Source organism: Stegostoma tigrinum, chromosome 3, assembly GCF_030684315.1.
Source record: "Stegostoma tigrinum isolate sSteTig4 chromosome 3, sSteTig4.hap1, whole genome shotgun sequence".
Taxonomy (NCBI): domain Eukaryota; kingdom Metazoa; phylum Chordata; class Chondrichthyes; order Orectolobiformes; family Stegostomatidae; genus Stegostoma; species Stegostoma tigrinum.
The window spans coordinates 100,113,756-100,136,476 of record NC_081356.1 but is presented as its reverse complement, the minus strand read 5'-3'; the positions used below and the strand labels follow the sequence as shown (position 1 = coordinate 100,136,476).

Here is a 22,721-nt window from a genome sequence, read left to right as displayed (position 1 = left end):
AATGATGTTGTTAGTATTCGAGGTTTTAGCAGGCTTAAACTTGGATATGTCACCAATCACAAAATGTTATGTACCCCGGGCTGCTGTGGAGGCAAATGAGGAGATTGCAAGTGTTCTGACAATAATTTTCAAATCCTCTCTGGGCACAGGAGGGTTTTTGGAAGGTGTTCAAGAGAAAGTAGGAGATTATAGGCCAATGAGTCCGAAATCCATGGTAGGAGGGCTATTGGAAAAAAAATTCTGAGGGACACAATTGATCTCTACTTGGAGAGGAAAGAATTAATCAAGGTTCATCAGTATGGCTCTGTCCAAATTTACTGCACGTTTTTACAGGAAGTGACTAGATGTGTGGATGAGGGTAGTAAAATTCATTTTGTCTGCATGCGTTTCAGGAAGGTTTTTGACAGCATCTCACATGGTGTACCAGTTAAGAAGCTAAGAATCCATGGGATCCTTGACAATTTGTTGAATTGTATTCAAAACTGGCTAAGTGGCAGAAGTAGAGGGTGATGGTTGAAAGGTGTTTTATGTGACTGGAACCCTGTGTTCGGTGGCATATCACAGAGTTCTGCGCTGGGTCGCTTGCTGTTTTTTATGCACATTAACAATCTTGACATAAATTGTAGGAGGTATAATCAGTAAGTTCACAGATGACACGAAAATTGGTAAAGAAAAAAACCGCAGAACTGTGGATGCTGGAAATCAGAAACAAAATCAGAAATTGCTGGGGAAAAAAAAACTCCGCACTTCTGGCAGCATTTTTGGAGAGAAACAGAGTTAACATATTAGATTCAATGATCCTTCTTCAGGAGACTTCTAACTCAGGATGGAGAGAGGCTCGGACAGGAGCTTGCAAGTGGTGGTATTCCCATGTATCTGCTGCCTTTTTCCCTCAAGATTGAAGTAGTTGTGAGTTTAGAAGGTGCTGACTATGGATCTTTGGTGAATTTCTGCAGTGCATCTTGTAGGTAGTACACACTGCTGCTACTGAGCATTGATAGTGAAGGACGTGGATGCTTTTGGACGCAGTGCCAATCACACAGCTGCTTTGTCCTGGATGGTGTCAAGCTTCTGGAGTGTTGTTGGGGCTGCACCCATCCAGGCAAATGAGTTGTATTTCATCACACTCCTGACTTGTGCCTTGTAGGTGAGGTGGTGAGGCTCTTGGGAGTCAGAAAGTGAGGGCTACTTGCTGTAGTATTCCTTAACTCTGACCTGTTTGTGTAGTTACTATGTTTGTAAGGCATGTCAAAGTTCAGTTTCTGGTCAATGGTAACCCCCAGGATGTTGATTGTGGGAGATGCAGCGATGATAACATCATTGAATGTCAAAGAGCGGTGGTCAGATTGTCTCTTATTGGTGATGGTCATAGCCTGGCATTTGTGTGGTGTGAATGCTCCTTGCCAGTTGTCAACCCAAGCCTGGATATTATCCCAATCTTACTGCATTGGAACATAGACTGCTTCAGTATCTGAAGAGTTGCAAGTGGTGTTGTAGCAAACGTTCCCACTTCTGACCTTATGATGGAGGGAAGGTCATTAATGAAGCAGCTGAAGATGGTTGGGTCTAGGACACTACCCTGAGGAGCTCCTGTAGATATGCCTTGGAGTTGAGATGATCGCCCTCCAATAATGACAACCATCTTCATAAGTGACAGGTATGATTCCAATCAGCAAAGAATTTTCCCCTGATACTCATTGATTCCAGTTTTACTACAGCAATATTAACTATATTCAGAAAGCAAGCAGAAGTATTAGGAGACATTTCTTTGACCAGGAAGTTGTTTGGGCATTTGCCTCAGGGACAGCTGAGACAGACAACTGCAGCCTTGAGGACAGCAAAGGACAAATATTTGAAGCAGATGGTGATGTAGGGTCGCGGGAGAGAAACGAGCAGTAGGATTAGGTTTGGACGGCTTCAGCAAACAGCTCACATAGGAGTAGTGAGCTGAATCGCCACCTCCTATGCTGTAAATGCCATGTTTAACTACAATGCAAGAGAAATAAAGCACTCAAGCTAACAAAAATTTGCTAAAACCTTACTCTCAACATCATACCTCTACCAAGCGATTGAGAATGATTAGGGAACAATGGTCCTTGCTGAAATATTTTGAACTGGCAAGTTATTTATTAAAACAGTGCCATCAATCAAAATGAAAAACAATGTACATTAACTGCCAATTCAAGGTTACCTTCTTAAAAGTACTGGAGAGAAATAATGGGAACTGCAGATGCTGGAGAATCCGAGATAACAAAGTATGGAGCTGGAAGAACACAGCAGGCCAAGCAGCATCTTAGGAGCACAAAAGCTCATGTTTCGGGCCTAGACCCTTCATCAGAAAAGGGGGACGGGGAGAGGATTCTGAAATACATAGGGAGAGAGGGGGAGGCGGATATTCTTAAAAGTACTGTTCTTTTCAGATGAGTAATGTTGTATTCGCTGGAAAATCTCCTGTTCATCTGCTGTGACTTCAGCAGAAAATGTTCATGTCCCGGGACTGATTTTAAAAAACTCAGAGAAAGGATAAACCATTCAGTATGATGTTTATACCGCAGATTTGTGTTAAAGGAACACAATGGGGGTAAACGTTTAAAGTACTACGTTGTATGGATATGGTTAATATTGTATAGAATTATGCAATACAGGTAAAGACAAAATAATTTCTGGAAGGATGCACATTATTAGCTTTGTTCAATGCAGCAGCTGAAATCAATGATGGGTTTTTAGATTGAAAAGTGTTTGTAGTCCACGAGGCAGCTGGTTTGGATTACATCAACTGTTGCTGGTCCACCTGTTAAGAGAATGTTAGAACAAAAATGATCTTGATGAACATTAAAACTTATTCTGACAATCTTCTTTTCAAATAATTCAATTTAATTAAAGATTCTTTCAATCCATTGTGCGACATTAACTAAAGTCATTAATATTTACTGCCACCAAATTATGATAGGCATAGAACTATAGCAGCACAGAAACAGGCTCTTCGGCTCAACTCGTCCATGCCAACCAGGTTTCCCAAGCTGAACTAGTCCAATTTGACTGGATGTGGCCCATATCCCTCTAAACTTTTCCTAATCATGTACTTGTCCAAATATATTTTAAATGTTGGAACTGTACCTGCCTTGGCTACTTCCTCTGGCAACTCGTTCCATATACACACCACCCTCTGTGAAAAAGTTGCCCCTCATGTTCCTTTTATATCTTTCCCCTCGCACCTTAAACCTATGACCTCTAGTTTTGGATTCTCACACTCTGAGGAAAAGACCTTGGCTATTCACCTTGTCTACGCCCCTCATGATTTTGTAGACTTTTGTAAGGTCACCCCTCAGCCTCCCACGCTCCAGGGAAAATGTTCCGGCCTATCCAGCCTCTCATTATAACTCAAATCTTCCAGTCTTGGTAATATCCTTGTAAATTTTCTCTGCATCCTTTTCAGATTAATAATATCCTTCCTAAAGCAGGGAGACCAGAACTGTATGCAGTACTCCATGCGGATTTACCAATGTCTTGTACAGCTGTAAGCTCACATCCCAACTCCTGGGCTCAGTGCTCTCATCGATAAAATCAAGCATGCCAAAAGCCTTCTTCACCATCCTGTCTATCTGTGATGCCACTTTCAAGGAACTATGTACCTGCACCCCTAAGTTTCTCTGTTTGACAACACTCCTCAGGACCTGAGATAACAAAGTGTGGAGCTGGATGAACACAGCAGGCCAAGCAGCATCTTAGAAGCACAAATGCTGACGTTGCAGGCCTAGACCCTTCATCAGAAAAGGGGGTTGGGGAGAGCTGAAATAAATAAGGAGAGAGGGGGAGGTGGACCGAAGATGGATAGAGGAGAAGATAGGTGGAGAGGAGAGTATAGGTGGGGAGGTAGGGAGGGGATAGGTCAGACCAGGGAGGGCGGACAGGTCAAGGAGGGGCAGAATGAGGTTAGTAGGTAGGAAATGGAGGTGCAGCTTGAGGTGGGAGGAGAGGATAGGTGAGAGGAAGAATAGGTTAGGGATGCAGTATACCACATTGGCAGATGGTGAGGGTGTTCTCGACCACTGCGGGGGGGAAGTTGCGGTCCTTGAAGAACGAGGACATATGGGATGTACGGGAGTGGAATGCCTCATCCTGGGAGCAGATGTGGCGGAAGCGAAGGAAGGTGGGTGGGAGGAGGTGTATTCTAGATAGCTGTGGGAATTGGTGGGCTTGAAATGCACATTGGTTTCTAGGTGGTTGCCTGAGATGGAAACAGAGACGGCCAGGAAGGTGAGCGATGTGTTGGAGATGGTCCAACGCCACCACACCTGGCACGTTCCCCTGCAACTGCAGGAAATGCTACACTTGCCCCCACACCTCCTCTCTCACCTCCAACTCAGGCTCCAAGATGACTTTCCACATCAAGCAGATATTCACCTGCACATCTTCCAATGTGGTATACTGCATCCGCTGTACCTATTGTGACTTCCTCTACATTGGGGAAACCAAGCGGAGGCTTGGGGACCGCTTTACAGAACACCTCCGCTCAGTTCGCAACAAACAACTGCACCTCCCATTCCTTAGACGACATGTCCATCCTGGGCCTCCTGCAGTGCCATAATGATGCCACACGAAGGTTGCAGGAACAGCAACTCATATTCCGCTTGGGAACTCTGCAGTCCAATGGTATCAATGTGGATTTCACAAGCTTCAAAATCTCCCCTTCCCCCACTGCATCCCAAAACCAGCCCAGCTCATCCCCGCCTCCCTAACCTGTTCTTCCTCTCACCTATCCCCTCCTCCCACCTCAAGCCACAACTCCCTTTCCTACCTACTAACCTCATGCTGCCGCCTTGATCTGTCCGTCCTCCCCGGAATGACCTGTTCCCTCTCTACCTCCCCACCTATACTCTCCTCTCCACCTATCTTCTCCTCTATCCACCTTCGGTCCGCCTCCCCCTCTCTCCCTATTTATTTCAGAACTTGCTCCCATCCCCCTTTTCAGTTGAAGGGTCTAGGCCCAAAACATCAGCTTTTGTGTTCCTCAGATGCTGCTTGGCCTGTTGTGTTCATCCAACTTCACACTTTGTTATCTCGGATTCTCCAGCATCTGCAGTTCCCATTATCTCTGTTCACTCCCCAGGGCCCTATCATTAACTGTTAAGTCCTGACCTGGTTTTTCTTACCAAAATGCAACATCTCACATTTATCTGAATTAAATTCCATCTGCTATCCTTCACCCAATTGGCTCAGTTGATCATAATTCCATCATAAGATAAGCTTATTCACTGTCCACTGTACCACCAATTTTGGTGCCATCAGCAAACTTACTAATCATGCCTCCTATATTCTCATCTAATTAATTTATAGAAATGATGAACAACAGTGGAATTAATGAAAATAGGCTGTTTTCTCAATAATAACATTCTACAATGTCTTCACACAACACAATGAGGAGTATACGTTGAAATCTAAGCGTCAGTTTAGTTCCAGCACTACATTTCCTTATGCACCAATAATAAATGGAGCACATTCTAACTCCACCACCTTTCAAGGAAAACTGCAAAAATCTTCATTCGTTGGCCAGAGTCAAAGGAGGATCAGGCTTTTAAAAAAGGTAAACCTGTTTTTTTTTTGCCTTGAAACAGGTTTTCATTATTTTATTTTTAACTATTTGAAATATTCAGGACTGAACATCAATCACACTGGAATCTAGAATAGTAAGGAAACAAAACTACAGTACTATTAATTGCGTCTGTAGCAAAATCACTCTAGCCTAACTCTGCCCCCTTAATTGTACATATGCATTTGACATTTTTACATTCAACGTGAGACATGTTCTATATTATAGTAATATATCCATCCATTTGCCCATAACCGATCTAAATCCACCTTGAAATCATCAACAAAAATACAATTTCCACTCTCTCCTTATCCTGACACCTAAAAAATTAGGTTGACTGCAATTTCAATACAAAGGTCACGAAATAAAAACTCCCTTCCTAACAGCTCTTTGGGTGTTCCTATACCCCAAGGACTACAATGGTTCAAGAAAGCAACGCACCACTGTGTTCTCCAGGGCAGTCTGGGATGGCAATAAATAATGACCTAACCAGAGACGCCTACACACAATACAGCGAAGATAACAACAAATTACACTGGGTGGTGGAAGGGTTACAAGAGATATCAAACTATTTTTTCACCAAATTTGTGAAAGGGCAGGAAGGGAAGGGGTTATTCCTTTGGTGGCAGTGGTGGTGGGGGGAGGGGTGTGTAAGTTTTTCTTTCTTCAATTCAAGCCAACAAAAGTCACAAGCACTTTGACAGAAATATGAACATGTTAATTAAATCTTAGCTTCTCATCAAACTGAAGACTCTGACAGCCACCTAATGCAATCCCAAGATTGCACCCTCTTCTCTATCACCCTGCCTGGCCTCTCATTCTCACACCCCAATGGAGGAGATGGTGGTGTCATTGTAATGTCACTGGACCTTGTAATCCAGCTGTATTAATCAAACTTTATCAAGTTAGTACTCATTAGGACATCAAGAAGTCCTTTAAAGCAATATTTCTTTCTCAGTTGATAACATAACGTACAGATTTTCTAGTCAGTGATAACACAGCAGGCCAGGCAGCATCAGAGGAGTAGGAAAGTTGACGTTTCGGGTCGGGACCGTTCTTATTATCTCTTATCTGGTCAGTGCTGCATTGCTGTTTATGGGAGCTTGCTACGTTCAACTTACCTGCTGTATCTCTTCCATTACAACAGCGAGCATAGTTCAAAAGCAATGCCTTGGCTATGAACTACAACTGCTGCCGTGAAAGACACTATACAAATGTGAGTGTTTCTTTCTTCAACTTAAACCAGCAAAAGACACACATACTTTGACAGAAATACAAAGAGGCTAATTAAACACTAGCTTCTCATTAAACCAAAGTCTTCTTAGCCTTTGTTGTCTGAGCATAAGACGTCAATAGAATGCCATTATCCAACCAAATTCTAACATTTATTGCTCTGCATTGAGATTTGGCAAAAAATACAGAAACACACATGTCCATCTTTTAGGTCCTTCATCTGAATTAAGAAACTAAAGATTAAAGTAATTTTAATTTACAAGACCACAGTAGATAGATGCTGAAATTTTCAATAATCGAGTCAACAGTAATAGACTTTTTAAAGAGGTGTCTCAGTCAAGTGGATACTAATCCAATTATATTTTACAGGGTATCCATAAACACCAGATGCAGCGCATAGCATCGTTTGACTTAGTAACTTGCTGGCAGCTTGGAGAGATTTAGATAAACACATCTATTATCAGTCACATATACCTTAATTTCCCAGAAGATCTTACTTTAATGCTAATATTGGCCTGTTTAAAATAAATGGGCCAATACTAAGATTAAAATAATACTGATCAGAAATTTTACACCATGTAAACACACTGACTAATCATACTCACTTAATGGAAAGTAGGAATCCTTCCCAATATCTTGACGTGCTGCCTCAATAGCATGCTTCACAGCAAATAAAGTGACACAGGACATACACTGGGGAGGTTCACCAGAGGCTTTGGAACGAAGAACACCCATTACATTGGGTGCATTCTTTAATAGCTCGATGTTGAAATTAATGGGTATGCTCTAATAGATAAAACAAAAACAAGATGATCTTACTAACAGCTGCACTTACATTTCCATTCTACAATTTTTGAATGTTTTTGGTGGGTCTCATTTTGTCCTCAAATGTACCAACTATATCTCATCTGATCTTTTCCGCTTCCAGAATAAAACGAGATGCGCGAAAAGTAATTAACAACAGCTGATTCTTACCTCGACAAACTGTCAAGAGAGTTGAACAGAATTCAGCAACCAAAAGAAAGTTGCTGTGGCTTCAATGTAATAGATTTTAAGAAACATACTCCTTCCTTCACTTCACAACCTACCTTGCTGAATGGTGGTTTGTAATCCCATGTCCCTGCATTCAGTACCTCCCCAGTGTCAGGATCATAGATCACCTTCTCCATCAGCCAATACCCCATGCCCATGACGAAAGCACCTTCAATTTGTCCAATATCAATGGCAGGGTTTATGCTGTAGGTAATAAAGAGAACAAAGACAAATGGTCTACTAAAATAGACAATTAATTTGGTTAATTATCTCTCTGCTGTTTGGAGAACTTGAAGCACACAATGTTAGTTGCTTTTCTTTCATCATGGCATGAAAAGGAAGATGGTTTGTTCAAAAATAGTGATTTAGATACAGGATGTATGGTACTTTAGAAAAGTCTCTTCCTTAAAACACCACTATTGATGGCAATAGTAATGTCATTAATGCAGTACAAAGGTTGATGAGATGATGCTTCTGATTTAAGAAACATGAAGTCTGAGGACTCCAGGGTATTTGAAGAAAGCAGTGCAGCAACAGCAAGGGTAACATTGTCTGTGGCAGCGTCAGCTCCCATCCACACCCCTACTCCCTTTCCTTAAGCTGAAGATTGAATGATCAATAATTTTTGCAGCTTGTCTATTAACAGTTTCTTTTTAGGCTTTCCCTGCTATTGGAAGGTCTTGTGTTCAGAAGCCAAGGTTAGAATCGCAACTTTCAAACATATATTTTTGCACCTGGGCAGTTCGTTGTATATTACTGGCAGTACTGTAGATCCAGCCAAGATTACACAGTGGATGCTAGAAAATTCAGTGAAGTTTACTAGACAATCATTTCTATAATACAAATAGAGTGTTGTGCCAATGAAGGAAGGGTGGTGTGAGTAAAAATTAGCATTTGACACAGCCAGTTGTTAGGGTCTGGAATGTACTGTCTGGAAATATAGTGCAGGCAGGTTCAATTAAAACATTCAAGAAGGTATTGGAGCTTATTTGGATTGTAATGGTGTGTAAGGATATGAAGAAAAGGGAGGAAACTGACAATCACTAATAGAACTGGACAAGAGAATGGGGTCAGTGTAGGTGCCACGGGCCAAATGGCTTCCTGCTACACCGTAACAAATCTGTGACTCTGTGGCATCACATTTACAAAGCTTCCACTGGCAGCTTTCAATGGTATATCTATTCAACTCTTTGGTGGTCAGTGTTGGCAGATTTATTTTAAAACGATTCAATGCTTTATTGTCTTAATTCACAAAATACGGTTAAATGATTCAGTCATTAAGCTGGTTCTTTTTTTGGCTGAAAACAGAGGTAACCCTCAGAGAAGAGCCTAAGTGTTCAATGTGACTGAACGTTTCATCTAAGGAACAGAATGTAACAGTGACAAACCACCAGCATTTACTTTCTAACAGTATATCGGTGTTACCTGACATTTTTGTTTACTACCTTTCACCGCAGTCGAAGAGCATGTCCACTTGATTAATCTGGTTCTCACCGGTCAGGACATCAAGTTCAGCCTCTGCCACGGTCACTCCGTATGAGTTATATTGAGGGGCACCTTTGGGCTGTGGATCAGGCCACACCCTACACAGATGACACAATGTCTTTTTAGAGATAAAAATCATTAACCATAACATTTTATAAAAACACACTGTAAAGTAGACATTCTGGTTAATTGAACGTGAAAAGGCTAAAAAAACTAACAAATATTTTTGCTTTTTGATTTAAGATGAGCAAAAATACATTGGTTACTCAGTTATGGCAGCAGGGTCGCAATGATGTGTGCATAAACTCAATGCTAGTGATAAAGTGCAGGTCTCCAATAATACACTGATTTACAACTGAACAGAATCATTTTACAAAGGGCGGCATCTTACCAATTGGAACATTCAGATCCTGAACCAATGGACAAGCGAGAGGCCAGATCAGTTCAATAATTATGCACGTAATAAATTCCCATTTCAGATGTGCTGCTGTGTGAAAGTGAGGAGGAGAAGCCAAACTGTTTCTCAAGCTAGAGACAGAGCCAAAGTTGGCTGTTCTATTGCATCTAGCAGCAACAAGACATCATTGATGACAGGCTGAGTGCCAATTCGATGTGACTAGTGCCTGGAGAAAATGTATATCTATGCAGTGCCACCAATGACTTCCTAAAAGGTTAGTATTTCTAGCTGATATTCTCAGTTAATCTATTTCACCAATCACTTATTTATATAAATAGTTCCTTCCAACAACCCAAAAAATTTCCAATCCACACCTATCCAATCAAGAGGAACTGCTTTTCAACCAGTATAAGCAACCACTAAAAGAAATGCATCATGAATTCTAAGATTATTTAGGCGCAGCAGCTTGTGAGCAATAAATAGCTGTGTGTAGCTGAGTAAAAAATGACAAGGATACATTAATTATACAGGAATGGCTGTTTCCAATATGTCAAAAAAAATTGTAAATTTTACAAAAACAATGTTCCTTCTTAAAGAATTAAAGGAGCAAAATAAACATGCACCATGGATGAACTTAGTTCAATGTATTAAACGATTTTAACCATATAATGGACCAAAATTTTGCAATAATAATAATGGACAATTAGTGTTCACCACTATTACTTTGAAACTGACAGCAATTTTGGGATTTCCACGTAAGCTGCTGATACTGACTCTAAACTTCTCTACAAGATACACTATTGAAATCCTCACAGGGATTTATAGTTAAATGGTAATCATTGAACTGATGAGAACGTCTGTTCAGTTTTGCAACATGGTGTAATCCTGAGAAACCTACACTTTGTTAATGGTCAGAATTTTTTTAAGCAAGTTGTTTGTGATATTTCAGCTTCTATTGACTGTGCTCCAATTTATTTTAATCTCTAGAAAATTTAAAAGAAATGAAGGATAATCAGTGGACTTTAATTCCTGGTTAGCTGTCTGTGAGAATTCTTCAGTATAACTGGCTGCTCACTCTGTTTTATGGTATACTTATTACTGGACAACTGAAGACTCTTAACTTTCAGCCAGTGACAAGTGGTAAGGAACCTATCAGCCATGATTGAATGGCGGAGCAGACTCGATGGGCCAAGTGGCCTAATTTCTGCTCCTGTGTCTAACTGTCTTATGGTGTTCCACAAGAGTCAGTGTTGGGATCAAAACTTTTCACGTTATACATTAATGATCTAGATGAAGGAGCTGCGGGCATTCTGGCTAAGTTTGCAGATGATACAAAGATAGGTGGAGGGACAGGTAGTATTGAGGAAGTGGGGAGGCTGCAGAAGGATTTGAACAGGTTAGGAGGGTGGGCAAAGAAATGGCAGATGGAGTACAACATGGGAAAGTGTAAGGTGATGAGAAGAATAAAAGCATGGACTATTTTCTAAATGGACAGAAAATCCAAAAGTCTGAAATACAAGACGACTTGGGAGTTCTATTCCAGGATTCTCTCAAGGTAAACTTGCAGGTTGAGACAGTAGTCAGGAAGGAAAATGCAGTGTTGGCATTTATTTGAATATAAAAACAGATGTGCTACTGAGGCTTTAAAAGGCCCTGTTTAGGCCACATTTGGACGACTGCATGCAGTTTTGGGTCCCTTATCTCTGGAAAGATGTACAGGCCCTGGTGCGGGTTCAGAGGAGGTTCACCAGAATGGTCCCACAAATAAGAAGCTTAACATATGAGGAATGTTTTAGGATTGTGGGACTATACTCATTGAAGTTTAGAAGGATGAGAGGGGAATCTAATTGAAACTTACAGAATACTGAATGGCCTGTACGGAATAGATGTTGGGAAGAGGTTTCCATTGGTAGGAGAGACTAGGACCCGAGGGCACAGCCTTAGAGTAAAGGGAAGACCTTTTAGAATGGAGATATGAAGAAACTTTTTCAGTCAGAGAGCGGTGAATCTATGGAATTCACTGCCACAGAAGGCTGTGGAGGCCAGGTCATTGAGTACATTTATGGCTGAGATAGATAGGTTCTTGATTATCAAGGGGATCAAGGGTTACGGGGAGAAAGTGGGAGAATGGGGTTGAGGAACTTATCAGCCATGATCGAATGGTGGAGCAGACTTGATGGGCCGAATGGCCTTATTTGTGTTCCTCTGTTTCATGGTCTTATGGTCTAACTTAGTCCAAATTAACATCAGGAAAGGGTAGATCCACACCTCAGGTCAGCAGAGAATGTTGTTACTTTGTTGCTGACTGGAAAATCAAAACTTTATAACTTATGTACAAGTTTTATCTTTTGAAAGAGTCAAACACAAACTCAAACAGTAGACTAACTTCATCATTCAGATTCCATAAAGGATTACCTGATTAATTCAGTTACTCACCAATCATGTGCAGTCAAATTCACTTTGGCTTTGAAACAGGCTGCCACCAGCTCTTTCCAAGGGGTACCTAGCGGAAGTTTATCCTTCACAGGGTCCATTCTCTTCTTCAATATGTCACAACAATTTTTTACACCCTGTGAGGAAACCAAATCACCAGGTTACAGGATAGAGAAAAGTATGAGACTGCCATCAATGTATGAAATGACAGGGTCCAGCAATTCAATCCCTTCCTAAACCATTCTTGAAGATCCAAATAGCGCTGCCTATCCCAATGATATAAGTTCCGAACTAAATAACAATTCTAAATAACTGTTTACAGAAGTAGATAGCACTTTTCAGTTCATATATTATTCCTGAATTAGGAAGGCAAACAGTATGTTGACATTCATTTCAAGGGGATTTGATTTGAATTGCATATTCTAAACTGGCCACCATTTCAACAGGATTCAATCTGAAGTAATAATGTCCTGTTGTAGTTGCATACAGATTTGGTAAGCCCTCACCTGGAGTATTCTGAACAATTTTAGCCTCGTTATCGACAAGATAAGCTATTTACCATTGAGGGAGCATATGCAGGTTTACCAGATTAATCTCTGGGATGGTAGGAGTGTTTCATGAGGAGCAATTAGATCCATTGAGTCATAGAGATGTACAGCATTGAAACAGACCTTCGGTTCAACTTGTCCATGCCAACTAGACATCCTAAATTAACCTAGTCTCATTTGCCAGCATTTGCCCCATATCCCTCTAAACCCTTACCATTCATATACCCTTTCAGTTGTCTTTTAAATGTTGTAATTGTACCATGTTCCACCACTTTCTCTGGCAGCTCATTCCATACATGCATCACCTCCTGTGTGAAAAAGTTGTCCCTTAGGTCATTGTTAAATCTTTTCCCTCTCACCTTAAACCTACGGCTTCTAGTTTTGGACGCGCCCACCCTAGGGAAAAGACCCTACTTATACTATCCATGCCCCTCATGATTTTATGCAACTCCGTAAGTTCACCTCTCAGCTTCCTACGCTCCAGAGAAAATAGCCCCGCTCTATTCAACCTCTCCCTATAGCTCAAACCCTCCAACCCTGGCAACATCCATGTCAATCTTTTGTGAACCCTTCCAAGTTTCACAACATCCTTCCTATAGCTGAAGAACAGAATTGCATGCAGTATTCCAAAAGTGGCCTAACCAATGTCCTGTGCAGCTGCAATGTGACCTCCCGACTCCTTTACTCAATGCACTAATCAATAAAGGCAATCTTACCAAACACCTTCTTCACTACCCTGTCTACCTGCGACTCCATTTTCAATCTGCACCCCAACATCTCTCTGCCTTTCCAAAATGCAGCTCCTCACATTTACCTAAATTAAACTCTATCCGCCACTCGTCAGCCCATTGGCCCATCTGAGGTAACATTCTTCGCTGTCCGCTACACCTCAAATTTTAGTGTCAGCTATAAAACTTACTAACCATACCTCCTATGTCCACATCCAAATCATTTATATAAATGACAAAAAGCAGTGGACCCAGCACAATCCCTGTGGCACACCGTGGGTCACAGGTCTCCAGTCTGAAAAGCAACGCTCCACCACCACCCTCTGTATTCTGCTTTTGAGCCAGTTCTGTATCCAATAGTTAGTTCTCCCCGTATTCCATGTGATCTAACCTTGCTAATTGATGAAACTGGGTCTATTTTCCCAAGAGTTTCGAAGAAAGAGGGGTTATCTCAAAGAGACTTAGAAATTTAACAAGATGGATATAGACTGGATGTTCCCCCTGGCTGGAGGTTCTTGAACTAGAGAAAATAATTTTAGGATTACAGCAGAGGCCATTTAAGACTGTGATACAGAGAAACTGCTTCATGGTGCCACCTGCAAGTTCCCCTCTGAGGCACTGATCACTCTAACCTGGAAATACATCATCATTCCTTCAGTATTGCTGAGTCAAAATCCTGTAACTCCCTTTCTAATACCACTGTGTGAGTTCCTCTAACAAAAGTATCACAACTGTTCAAGACTGAAGCACATCACCACACTCTGGAGGGAAATCAGGGATAGACAATAAATGCTGGTCCAGTCAGTGCAGACCGCATGCCCTAAATGAATAAAACAAAAACTCACAGGGTCATGAACCTTTGAAATGCTCCACCCCAGAGGGCAGTGGAAGGTCAATAAGGTTCAGGTTGAGGAGGTTCAGGACGGAAATTGATAGATTCCTGCAGATTAATGACATTAAGGGATACGGAATTAGTACAGGAAAACAGCATTGAGGTGGTGATCATCCATGATCTAGAATAGTGGAGCAGGCTTGATTATTGGAATGGCTTACAGCACTTCGTATGTTCATATGTTAAGTACACACAAGTAACAGCTCAAAAATGGCCCTGATCCAGTAAAAAGACAGCTTAACATTACAATCCCATACCCTGCTGAATTGCAAGTCACATATACTTACATAGAATTTACAGCACTAAAACAAATTATCCTTTTCTCATTAGCACATCCCTCTTTTCTCCTTAAAGTACCTACCTAGCTTTGCTTTAAAAACCTCAACAACTCCAATGTTAGAGAGTTCGAATCACATTTTAGCGACTGGGTAAGAGTTTTTTTCCAAACTTCCTTCCTTATGAGTGACTTATCGGTACATTTAAAGGACACTTTTAGAACAGGATAAAGTTTTTGGCTTTGATCAAGGCCTTGGGTTTATCACTGATTAGCCACAATTCCACATGTTTGGGTGAGTCCACTGTCTAAATGGTGCTGTGAAGCATCACCAACAATGAAATGGAGCAAACTGCAGATCCATCACATTGAGCTATATTGCACAGTGTTTGTATGTCAGCTGTGACTTCATTAGTGACATTCTTGTCTTTGTGTCGGAAGGTTCCGGGTTCAAGTCTCACTCCAGAACGTGATCCCAAAGTCAAAGCTTGATCTCCAGAGAAGTGTTGACAGCTTGCTGCAATGTTGGAGGTGCCATCTTATGTGGGTATCAGACATGTCACAGCAGAATGTGAAAGAAGCACAAGTAATTTATTAGCAGTCTATTATTACCTGACAATGCTCATAGCTCAATGACGGTATATAGTTATGAGTGCTATGAGTTACTTATATCTAGAAGGATACAGTGAAAAGCATCTTGTTGCCACAATCCAGCACCATTTTGAGTTATAAAAAGAATAAAAAGAAATTGCATAAAGGAAGTTCATCTTCAGTACTATCAGTGTTCACCACTATTATTTCTTCGAAACTGACAGTGACTTTGGGATCTCCACGTAAGCTGCTGATCCTGATTCCATAATTCTGTACAGGATGAACTATTTAAATTTTTGCAGGAATTATAGTTAATTATTAATCATTGAACTGATGAGAACGTCCCTTTTGTGTTGCAACATGACTGTAATCCTGAGAAACCTACACCATGTTAATGGTCAGAATTTTTTTAAAACAAGTTGCTTGTGATAGTTCAGCTTCAGAAGTCTGTGCTCCATATAATCATTTTGCCCTCTATAGAATTTACAAGAAGTGAAGGATAATCAGTGGACTTTAATTCCTGGTTTGTTGTCTTGTGAGGATTCTTCAGGATAAATGTCTGCTTATCCTATTTTATGGTATATTACTGCTGGACAACTGAAAGCCCCTTTAACTTCAATTCAAATTAACATCAGGAAAGGGTAAATCCACACCTCAGATCAGCATCTTCTGTACAAGGTCTTCAAACACAGCTCCAGGGCTTCTCCAAGATCTGTGCAAGGTGTCCTGGGCTTCAAGGAGTCCCCACTCCAAGTACATCAATGACAACCCACCAAGGTTCCACACCTCAGGCATTCTCGCAGCCAGGAGTCCCTGCTTCACCCACTGCTCCAGCTTCCTCATGACATCAGAAAATGAGGAAAAGTGAAGGAAAAAATGAAGAAGGAGAAAGAGAGAAGGATGTAACTAGCCTGGAGCAGACGGGCTCAGGAACCCATTAATGTTACTAGACTAGCAATTCAGAAGGGCAGATTAACGCAGTGGGATGTGGGGTCAGATCTCATCACGACAATTGATGGAATTTGGACACCATTTACAAAACCTGAATACAAAGCAAGTCTTAGTAACAGTAACCATGAGAACTGGATCGATTATTGTAAAAACCCATTCAGTTCACTAACGTGCTTTCAGGGAGGAATCCTGCCATCCTTACCTGGGCCAGACTATGTGTGACTCCAGATCCAAAACAATGTAAATGCAGAGTTAAATTCAGAACAAATTTCTTCACTCAGAGAATGTGGTTCAAACTCTCCAACATTGGACTCAATGTGGTAATATATTTAAGGCAAAACTAACTAAGTATTTTAAGGAAAAGGAACAGAAGGAGATGCTAATGAGAGAAGAATGACTCGTTTTTGTGCTGTAAATTCTAATGTAAGCAAATGTGAGCTGCTATTTGTTAAGTATGGGATTACAAAATTAAGTTGTCTTTACACTGGATCAAGACCGTTTCTGGGCTGTTAACTCTGTGTACTTAACAGGTAAACATAGGAACCGCAGTAAATTATTCTAACAGAGCTCCCTCCAGCATGTCAGATAATGGATAATCTCACCTCAATGCTAATAGGGAGTCACAGGACTTAGAAACAGCAATACTAAAGGAATGGTGATACATTTCCAGGTCAGAATGAGAAGTGATTTAGAGGGACACTTTCAGGTGGTGGCATGAAGAAAGATTATCCGTACCTTGGTCTAAATGGCCTCTGCTATAATCCTGAAATTATATCTCCTGTACTAGAACCTCCAACCGGGGAAGCATCTTATCTACATTCACCCTGTCATACCCTGTATGAAATTTCTAAGTGTCTTTGGGATCACCCCTCATTCTTAACTGCCTTATGAAATGGCCACTCAGTTCCAGGGCAAATAGGAATGGGCAGAAAACTGTCAGTGTTGAAAGTGACTCCCACACCCCATTAAAGAATAAAAAAAATCCCTCAGTCAACACCCTAAAATGCTTTTGTGGTAATCACTGCATTGCTGCTTGTGGGAGTCTGCTGCATGCAAATTAGTTGCTATGTTTCCTACCTCACAAGAGTGCCAATCTGTTCCAGAAGTGGAACAGGGTGCTGCAGTAGGAATATTTCCTTCAGGACGCTGGAAGGGACTGGGAATGATTAATGTGCTTGGTAGTGGTATTATGTTGTAGGTGGCCAATGTGGAGAATGACCCCTTGAAAGTGGGTGCTCCTGGAGTGAAGCCAAATCTTGGCAGGATCCCAGTTCTTGTAATTCCACTTAATGATGCTATACCATACTTACCGTAGGAACACTTCTCATCACTCCTGGCAGGAACTGGTAAAAATTTGATATAACAACTTAAATATAATCATTACTATCACATTGATGGTTGAGAATGTCTGTTTTGAAAAATATAAAGTCTCACCAGACAGTTAAGTTCACTGGTCATGCTGCCACCAGTTGGACCGGAGTTCGGACTGCTAATTGTTGTTGTTGGTTTTATGGAGACGTTATTAACCGGAATTCCTAACGCATAGGCACACACTTGAGCTACCTGTTTTCCAGAAGGAGGTACAAATCAGACAGTTATTTCAACATCCAAATAATAAAGCACTTTAGACAATGGTGAAAATATCAGATATTTTTTCCTCCCTCCTGTCCCAGAGGAAATTGGACAATGTTCATGTTGCATTCACTGAACTTGACACAAGCCGAAAGTAGTGTATTCTGTACTAATAATTAATGTTTATTTGGGAGTCTATCTTGAACTTGGATGAAGAGAATTTAACTTAAAGCAAGATAGCAATGTGAGCTGAAATTTCTTGGAAGCTTTTGGTATGATTGCAGTGCAAAGACAGTATTGTGCCTTTTTCTTTTGAGATAAATTCACTTGTAACTGAGCTATGCTCATTTTACATTAAAACATTGGTAAGCATGAATTTTCTTAATACATGCATTGCTTCTGACATAGGTCTACCAAAGGCTTCTGCCATTTATTTGCATGGTCCCATCCCTCATACTAAAACTTAGTACAAGTAAATTTCCTGCATTAAGTCATGTATTGGTTTAGATTTCCATCCACAAGTTTAGGTGTAGTACAGCCAGACGATGACTAATGGCACTAAGACCAAAATTTTAGAAGGTAATTGATACCTTTCTTAGGTGATTTTGTTTTAAAGAAACCAATCTTGCTAAAATCTGCGGAGTGCTAAGGTGCTATCAGTTTCAATGCACCCAAATTTATTCCTCTATTATATCCCAAAATCAGATCATTTAGACATTATTACATTGTTATTTGAAGAGGTTTTTGTGCAATTCGGTTCCCATGTTTCCTACAGTATAACAATGAATGCACTTCAGAAGTACATTATTGTTGGAAATGCACTTGAGGGCATTCCGTGATCTTAAAAGCCACCATATGAAAGTAAGACATTATTTTACTTTGCTTGCATTATTTTGCTTTGTGCTTGTTTTTAACAGTTAGTTCTTTCAAATTCACACAGTGTGAACTGCCAAAGTATGAAGTCAATACCAAGTTCCTGACCACTCAACTTCCCTTCCTGGTCGGCAACGAAAATGTTTCACTCTCTTTAAATTGTCACCTCCTCCCCTTCAAAACCATTGCCAACATCTCTGTCCTCAAAAAAAACCTATCACTGACCCTGTATTTTTGCCTTCTACCACCTCCAGCTCCACTATTCTCTGAAACTTTGTTGAACATACAACTGCTTTACAAATTTGTACCCACCTGCAACTTGGTGAATGAATCGCTCCAATCATGATCGTCCCCATTAATATCATTCGTGCTTGGCCTCTAGTATTCCCTGCCTAGAACTACACAGAGTATCCTCCTCAGCCAAGTGGGACTGCTCCTATTTCCATTCTTATTTATCAAATCATTTTCACAGCACTAAAGCAGGAACACTTCCTCTCATCCCGGTAGCATTATATCTCAAGATCCCCGGAATCTGACCATGTCCCTCTCCGTCAGTTGTACTGGATTTCCAGCAACATCATCAGCCTCACGTGTAGGCTAACGACGGTTAGCTCCACCTCTCCATGTATTTTGACATTCCGACTGATGCTATGTTATGAAATTACTCATCTAACATTCAATCCTATTTAATTTTAGCAAAATACCATCAACGTTGGAAACCTGTGAGGTTTGATGCATTTGCTATCAGTAGGTGAAGCTTTTTTCTCCCTCTCACACCTAGCATTTGCACTTATTTTATAACCTTTTATCTCTCCTTTATCACGATAGGCATTTCCTTTGTCTTCTGTTCTGGGCACCCTCACCATCGGTTCTGCACGCTATTTATCCAATCTGTCAAATGCCATCATTTTCCAGCCTCTATCAATTCTGAACAGACATATCATATTGGACACAAAACATTAATTTTGTTTCTCTTTCTTCAGATACTGATAGGCTTGCTGAGTTGCTCCAGTATTTCCTGTTTCAAACCTGTTTCTACTATCACTTTCTCTGATTTAATACTTGCAAGATCAAAAACATCATCTAAAATCACTGCAACAAACCCCAGACCCTCATCAACATCTCAAGCTCAACCAAACCATTCGAAAGCTTTAGAGCCATTTACCAAAGATGTAGGTGGGGCAGAGGGTTTCATCATTGGCTCAGAAGTCAGTAAGAGTCAGGCAGGAGTCATGTTGGCTCCTTTGGGGAAGCCAACCAAACTGAGTGCCCATCAGGCGTTTTGGTACACAGTGATAAACCCTCCCCTGGGGAGGAAATCCTGCTCAAAAGAGGCTGGCAGTTGTGCTAGTTGGAGTGGGAGGTGGGGGTGGTGGTGGGGGGGGAAAGAGGTGGAATCTGATAGCAATGTACCCACCAGAGACCCAGGATTGCTAATGGACTCCAGGTCAAGGGTGAATGAGGGCAGGATAAAGTCTCTAGGTCACTGTGTGTGTGTGTGTGTGTGTGTGTGTGTGTGTGTGTGTGTGTGCGCGCATACGCGCGTGCCCACATAAGTGAGTGTTGTGTGTGTGTTTCTGCACCTGTGTGTACAGTTTACCATCAGCAGCTAGGGAAGAGGACTGGCTCTCAGTGCCTCCTTTTTGATGCCCAGTAAGGGTTTTTATCAAGGGATACCCATGGAGGGCCACAGGCAGCCATTACAAGGTTTGCTTTTCAGGTTTCACAGGTGGTAACTCCCTCTGCCAGCTGCTGGATGGATACCAGTGGCAGTGAGATGATGCCCTTAGTGGTAAATAACTGCCCACACACAAGACTCTGTTTAATGTAGCCAATATATATAGTATCTAATCCATTGGGAAAGGGATCATACAGGTTGCCAATCTCTGCTGTCTTCTAAACTGCAACAGTTATTCTCCATTCAATCAGGGCCTGATCTGAAAATAAAGATTGACATGATGTGGTGGTGTTGGACTGGGGTGGACAAGGTCAGAAATCACACAACACCAGGTTATAGTCCAACAGGTTTATTTGAAAACACCACCTTTCAGAGCCTCACTCCCACCTTAGGTGTTAGTGAGAGAGGTACCAGACACAGAATTTATTAGTAAAAGATCAAAGGGTCACATCGCTGATCAGGATGTATTACGCAGCCCTAAAAGATGTTATTAAATTTTTAATCAGTTAGAAGGTTTTAATGGATTAATATGTATGTGTAAATCCCAAATTCCTTTCAAGGCACTGTCCTGAGAGAACTGAAGGTTTTATCAGTGCAAGGAAGAGGCGACATTTTGGGTCAGAGAATACATGTTAGGTGTGAGGCCTTGTTTAGAATTTGTGCGCGTTTTGGTCAGATTGGTTTTACTTGTAAAGTAGGAATTCATAAAATGCCACATTGACGGACTGTCTATAAACTGTGTGTTTTTTGAATAAAATAGAATAAATCTGCAAATACAAATTCACCCCATAGATTTACGTGTCTGCCCGTGTGTGTGTGTATGTTGGCGGGGTGGGGGGTGATGGGAGGGACACAGTGTGTTTGTGTGTGTGTGTGAGTGAGAGAGAGAGAGATTGACAGTTAACTCTTCCTGCTATATCATGTCAGTGATAGCCCAGCCAATCAGCACCGTCTTCTCATGCAATCTAAATTGCTGTTCCTTCCATCAGTCAGGTTTCTTGTGTCATGGTCTGAATGAGTGCAAGACAAAAAGCTTCAACCTCATGTTCCCTTTGAACAGTTTAACTTCTGAAAATCATGAAAACATTTCTTTCAAGAGTTGCAACATGCAAAATTCTACTGTTGATGCCTTTATCCGTACTAAGGGTAAATTCTAATCCCCTGCTAAATATCTCCCACCCCTACCTGCTGTAATAGGGGTCTTTTAATCAGGTGAGAGGAGAATGTGGACCTGACCACTTCCTGTCTTGACCCAATGAAGTAAATCTGGGGATGGTTTGTGAATACTTTTCCCACCTAGATGCTAACTGAGTCCCTCAAGTAGGTAATAATTACACAGTAAAAGTCCTGACCTGAGCATTTCTGGTATTGAGCCCGCGATGGGTAGGAGAGGTGCTCACAGTAATCCCTAAGAAGCAAACCCAGGGTGGGTGATAGTGCCTCTCCCTCACACACACACACCTGAGTAGAAATATTAGCAATGAGCCACAGATCATTCTGTCCTAAGGTGAGCTGCCACTAAATTGGAACCCAGCATGTAGACCATATTCTAGCATCCATTTGCAGAAGCTGTCTGGATAAAGTTTCGATCTCTTTCATTCTTGACTTAGCTCCGGAAATGTTAATCCCATAAATCAAACATTTTCTTATCCTAAGCCTTACACCCTGTACTGAGATTTCACGCATAACTGACGTGTAACTATCACCACAGTGAAAGCAGTTGAAAAAAGAATCCTTCCACAGGATTTCTGCATCCTGAACACTTCTGATGTTCCTCACTCCTTTCAAATGTTGAATCCAAAACAGTCCCCAAAGTGTTACTGAACAGGTTTTGATAGCCCCTGTAATGTACCTACAGGATGTAAAATGTCAAGTAATTAAGATTTCACTGGGAACAGAATAAAAGAAGGGAACAGTGGGAATGTAAGAGGATTAAGATACTAAAATGTAGGAAGCAAAACTAAACTCTGTGTAATGAGAAGTCACTCCATAAATTTTGAAGCCTACCTTAGTATCAAGGCCCTGGCCAGATTCAATGCCACCTTGTGAAACCATAACTGAACCATCACTGGCAAATATTGAAACAGTGCCTGAAATTACAGGAAATTACTGTTAGAAATCACAATTTGTGGCACTGATAAATAAACCTCTCATCAAAGTACAATGTTACCTGGCTACTACAAGTGCAGGCAGAAAGAACCATGTGGTGACTGGAATGTTCCTGGTGTTAACAAAAACACATATTTACTCGAAACAAGCATTCAAAGTATTGCTGGGTGTAGTCATATGTGAGCCAAATGTTTGTTGAAATTTTCCAAAATATGCACAGGACAATTTTATCCCATGTGATTCTGTTACTGACATATTCTGAGGAAAGAAATAACAGCACATGAGACAATGGGTCAGTGGCAATGTTTGGAGGATTGCCATTGCCTGTGAAGATC

General features: G+C 41.1%; 1 protein-coding gene across 6 annotated transcripts in view; it reads right to left on the bottom strand.

Annotated features, from left to right (window-relative positions):
* Positions 1-2,096: 2,096 nt before the first annotated feature.
* The window catches only part of LOC125450829 (xanthine dehydrogenase-like), a 217,017-nt gene continuing 196,392 nt past the window's right edge, over positions 2,097-22,721 (bottom strand). For all 6 annotated transcript variants that reach the window (XM_048527126.2, XM_048527123.2, XM_048527122.2 and 3 more), the window contains 7 exons: positions 22,285-22,367; positions 17,589-17,717; positions 12,174-12,307; positions 9,301-9,438; positions 7,912-8,059; positions 7,429-7,609; positions 2,097-2,791 (listed from right to left, as the gene is read on the bottom strand). In XM_048527126.2, the coding sequence (XP_048383083.1) occupies positions 2,724-2,791; positions 7,429-7,609; positions 7,912-8,059; positions 9,301-9,438; positions 12,174-12,307; positions 17,589-17,717; positions 22,285-22,367 (881 nt within the window). In that variant the 3' untranslated portion in view covers positions 2,097-2,723. The remainder of the gene's footprint in view (positions 2,792-7,428; positions 7,610-7,911; positions 8,060-9,300; positions 9,439-12,173; positions 12,308-17,588; positions 17,718-22,284; positions 22,368-22,721) is intronic.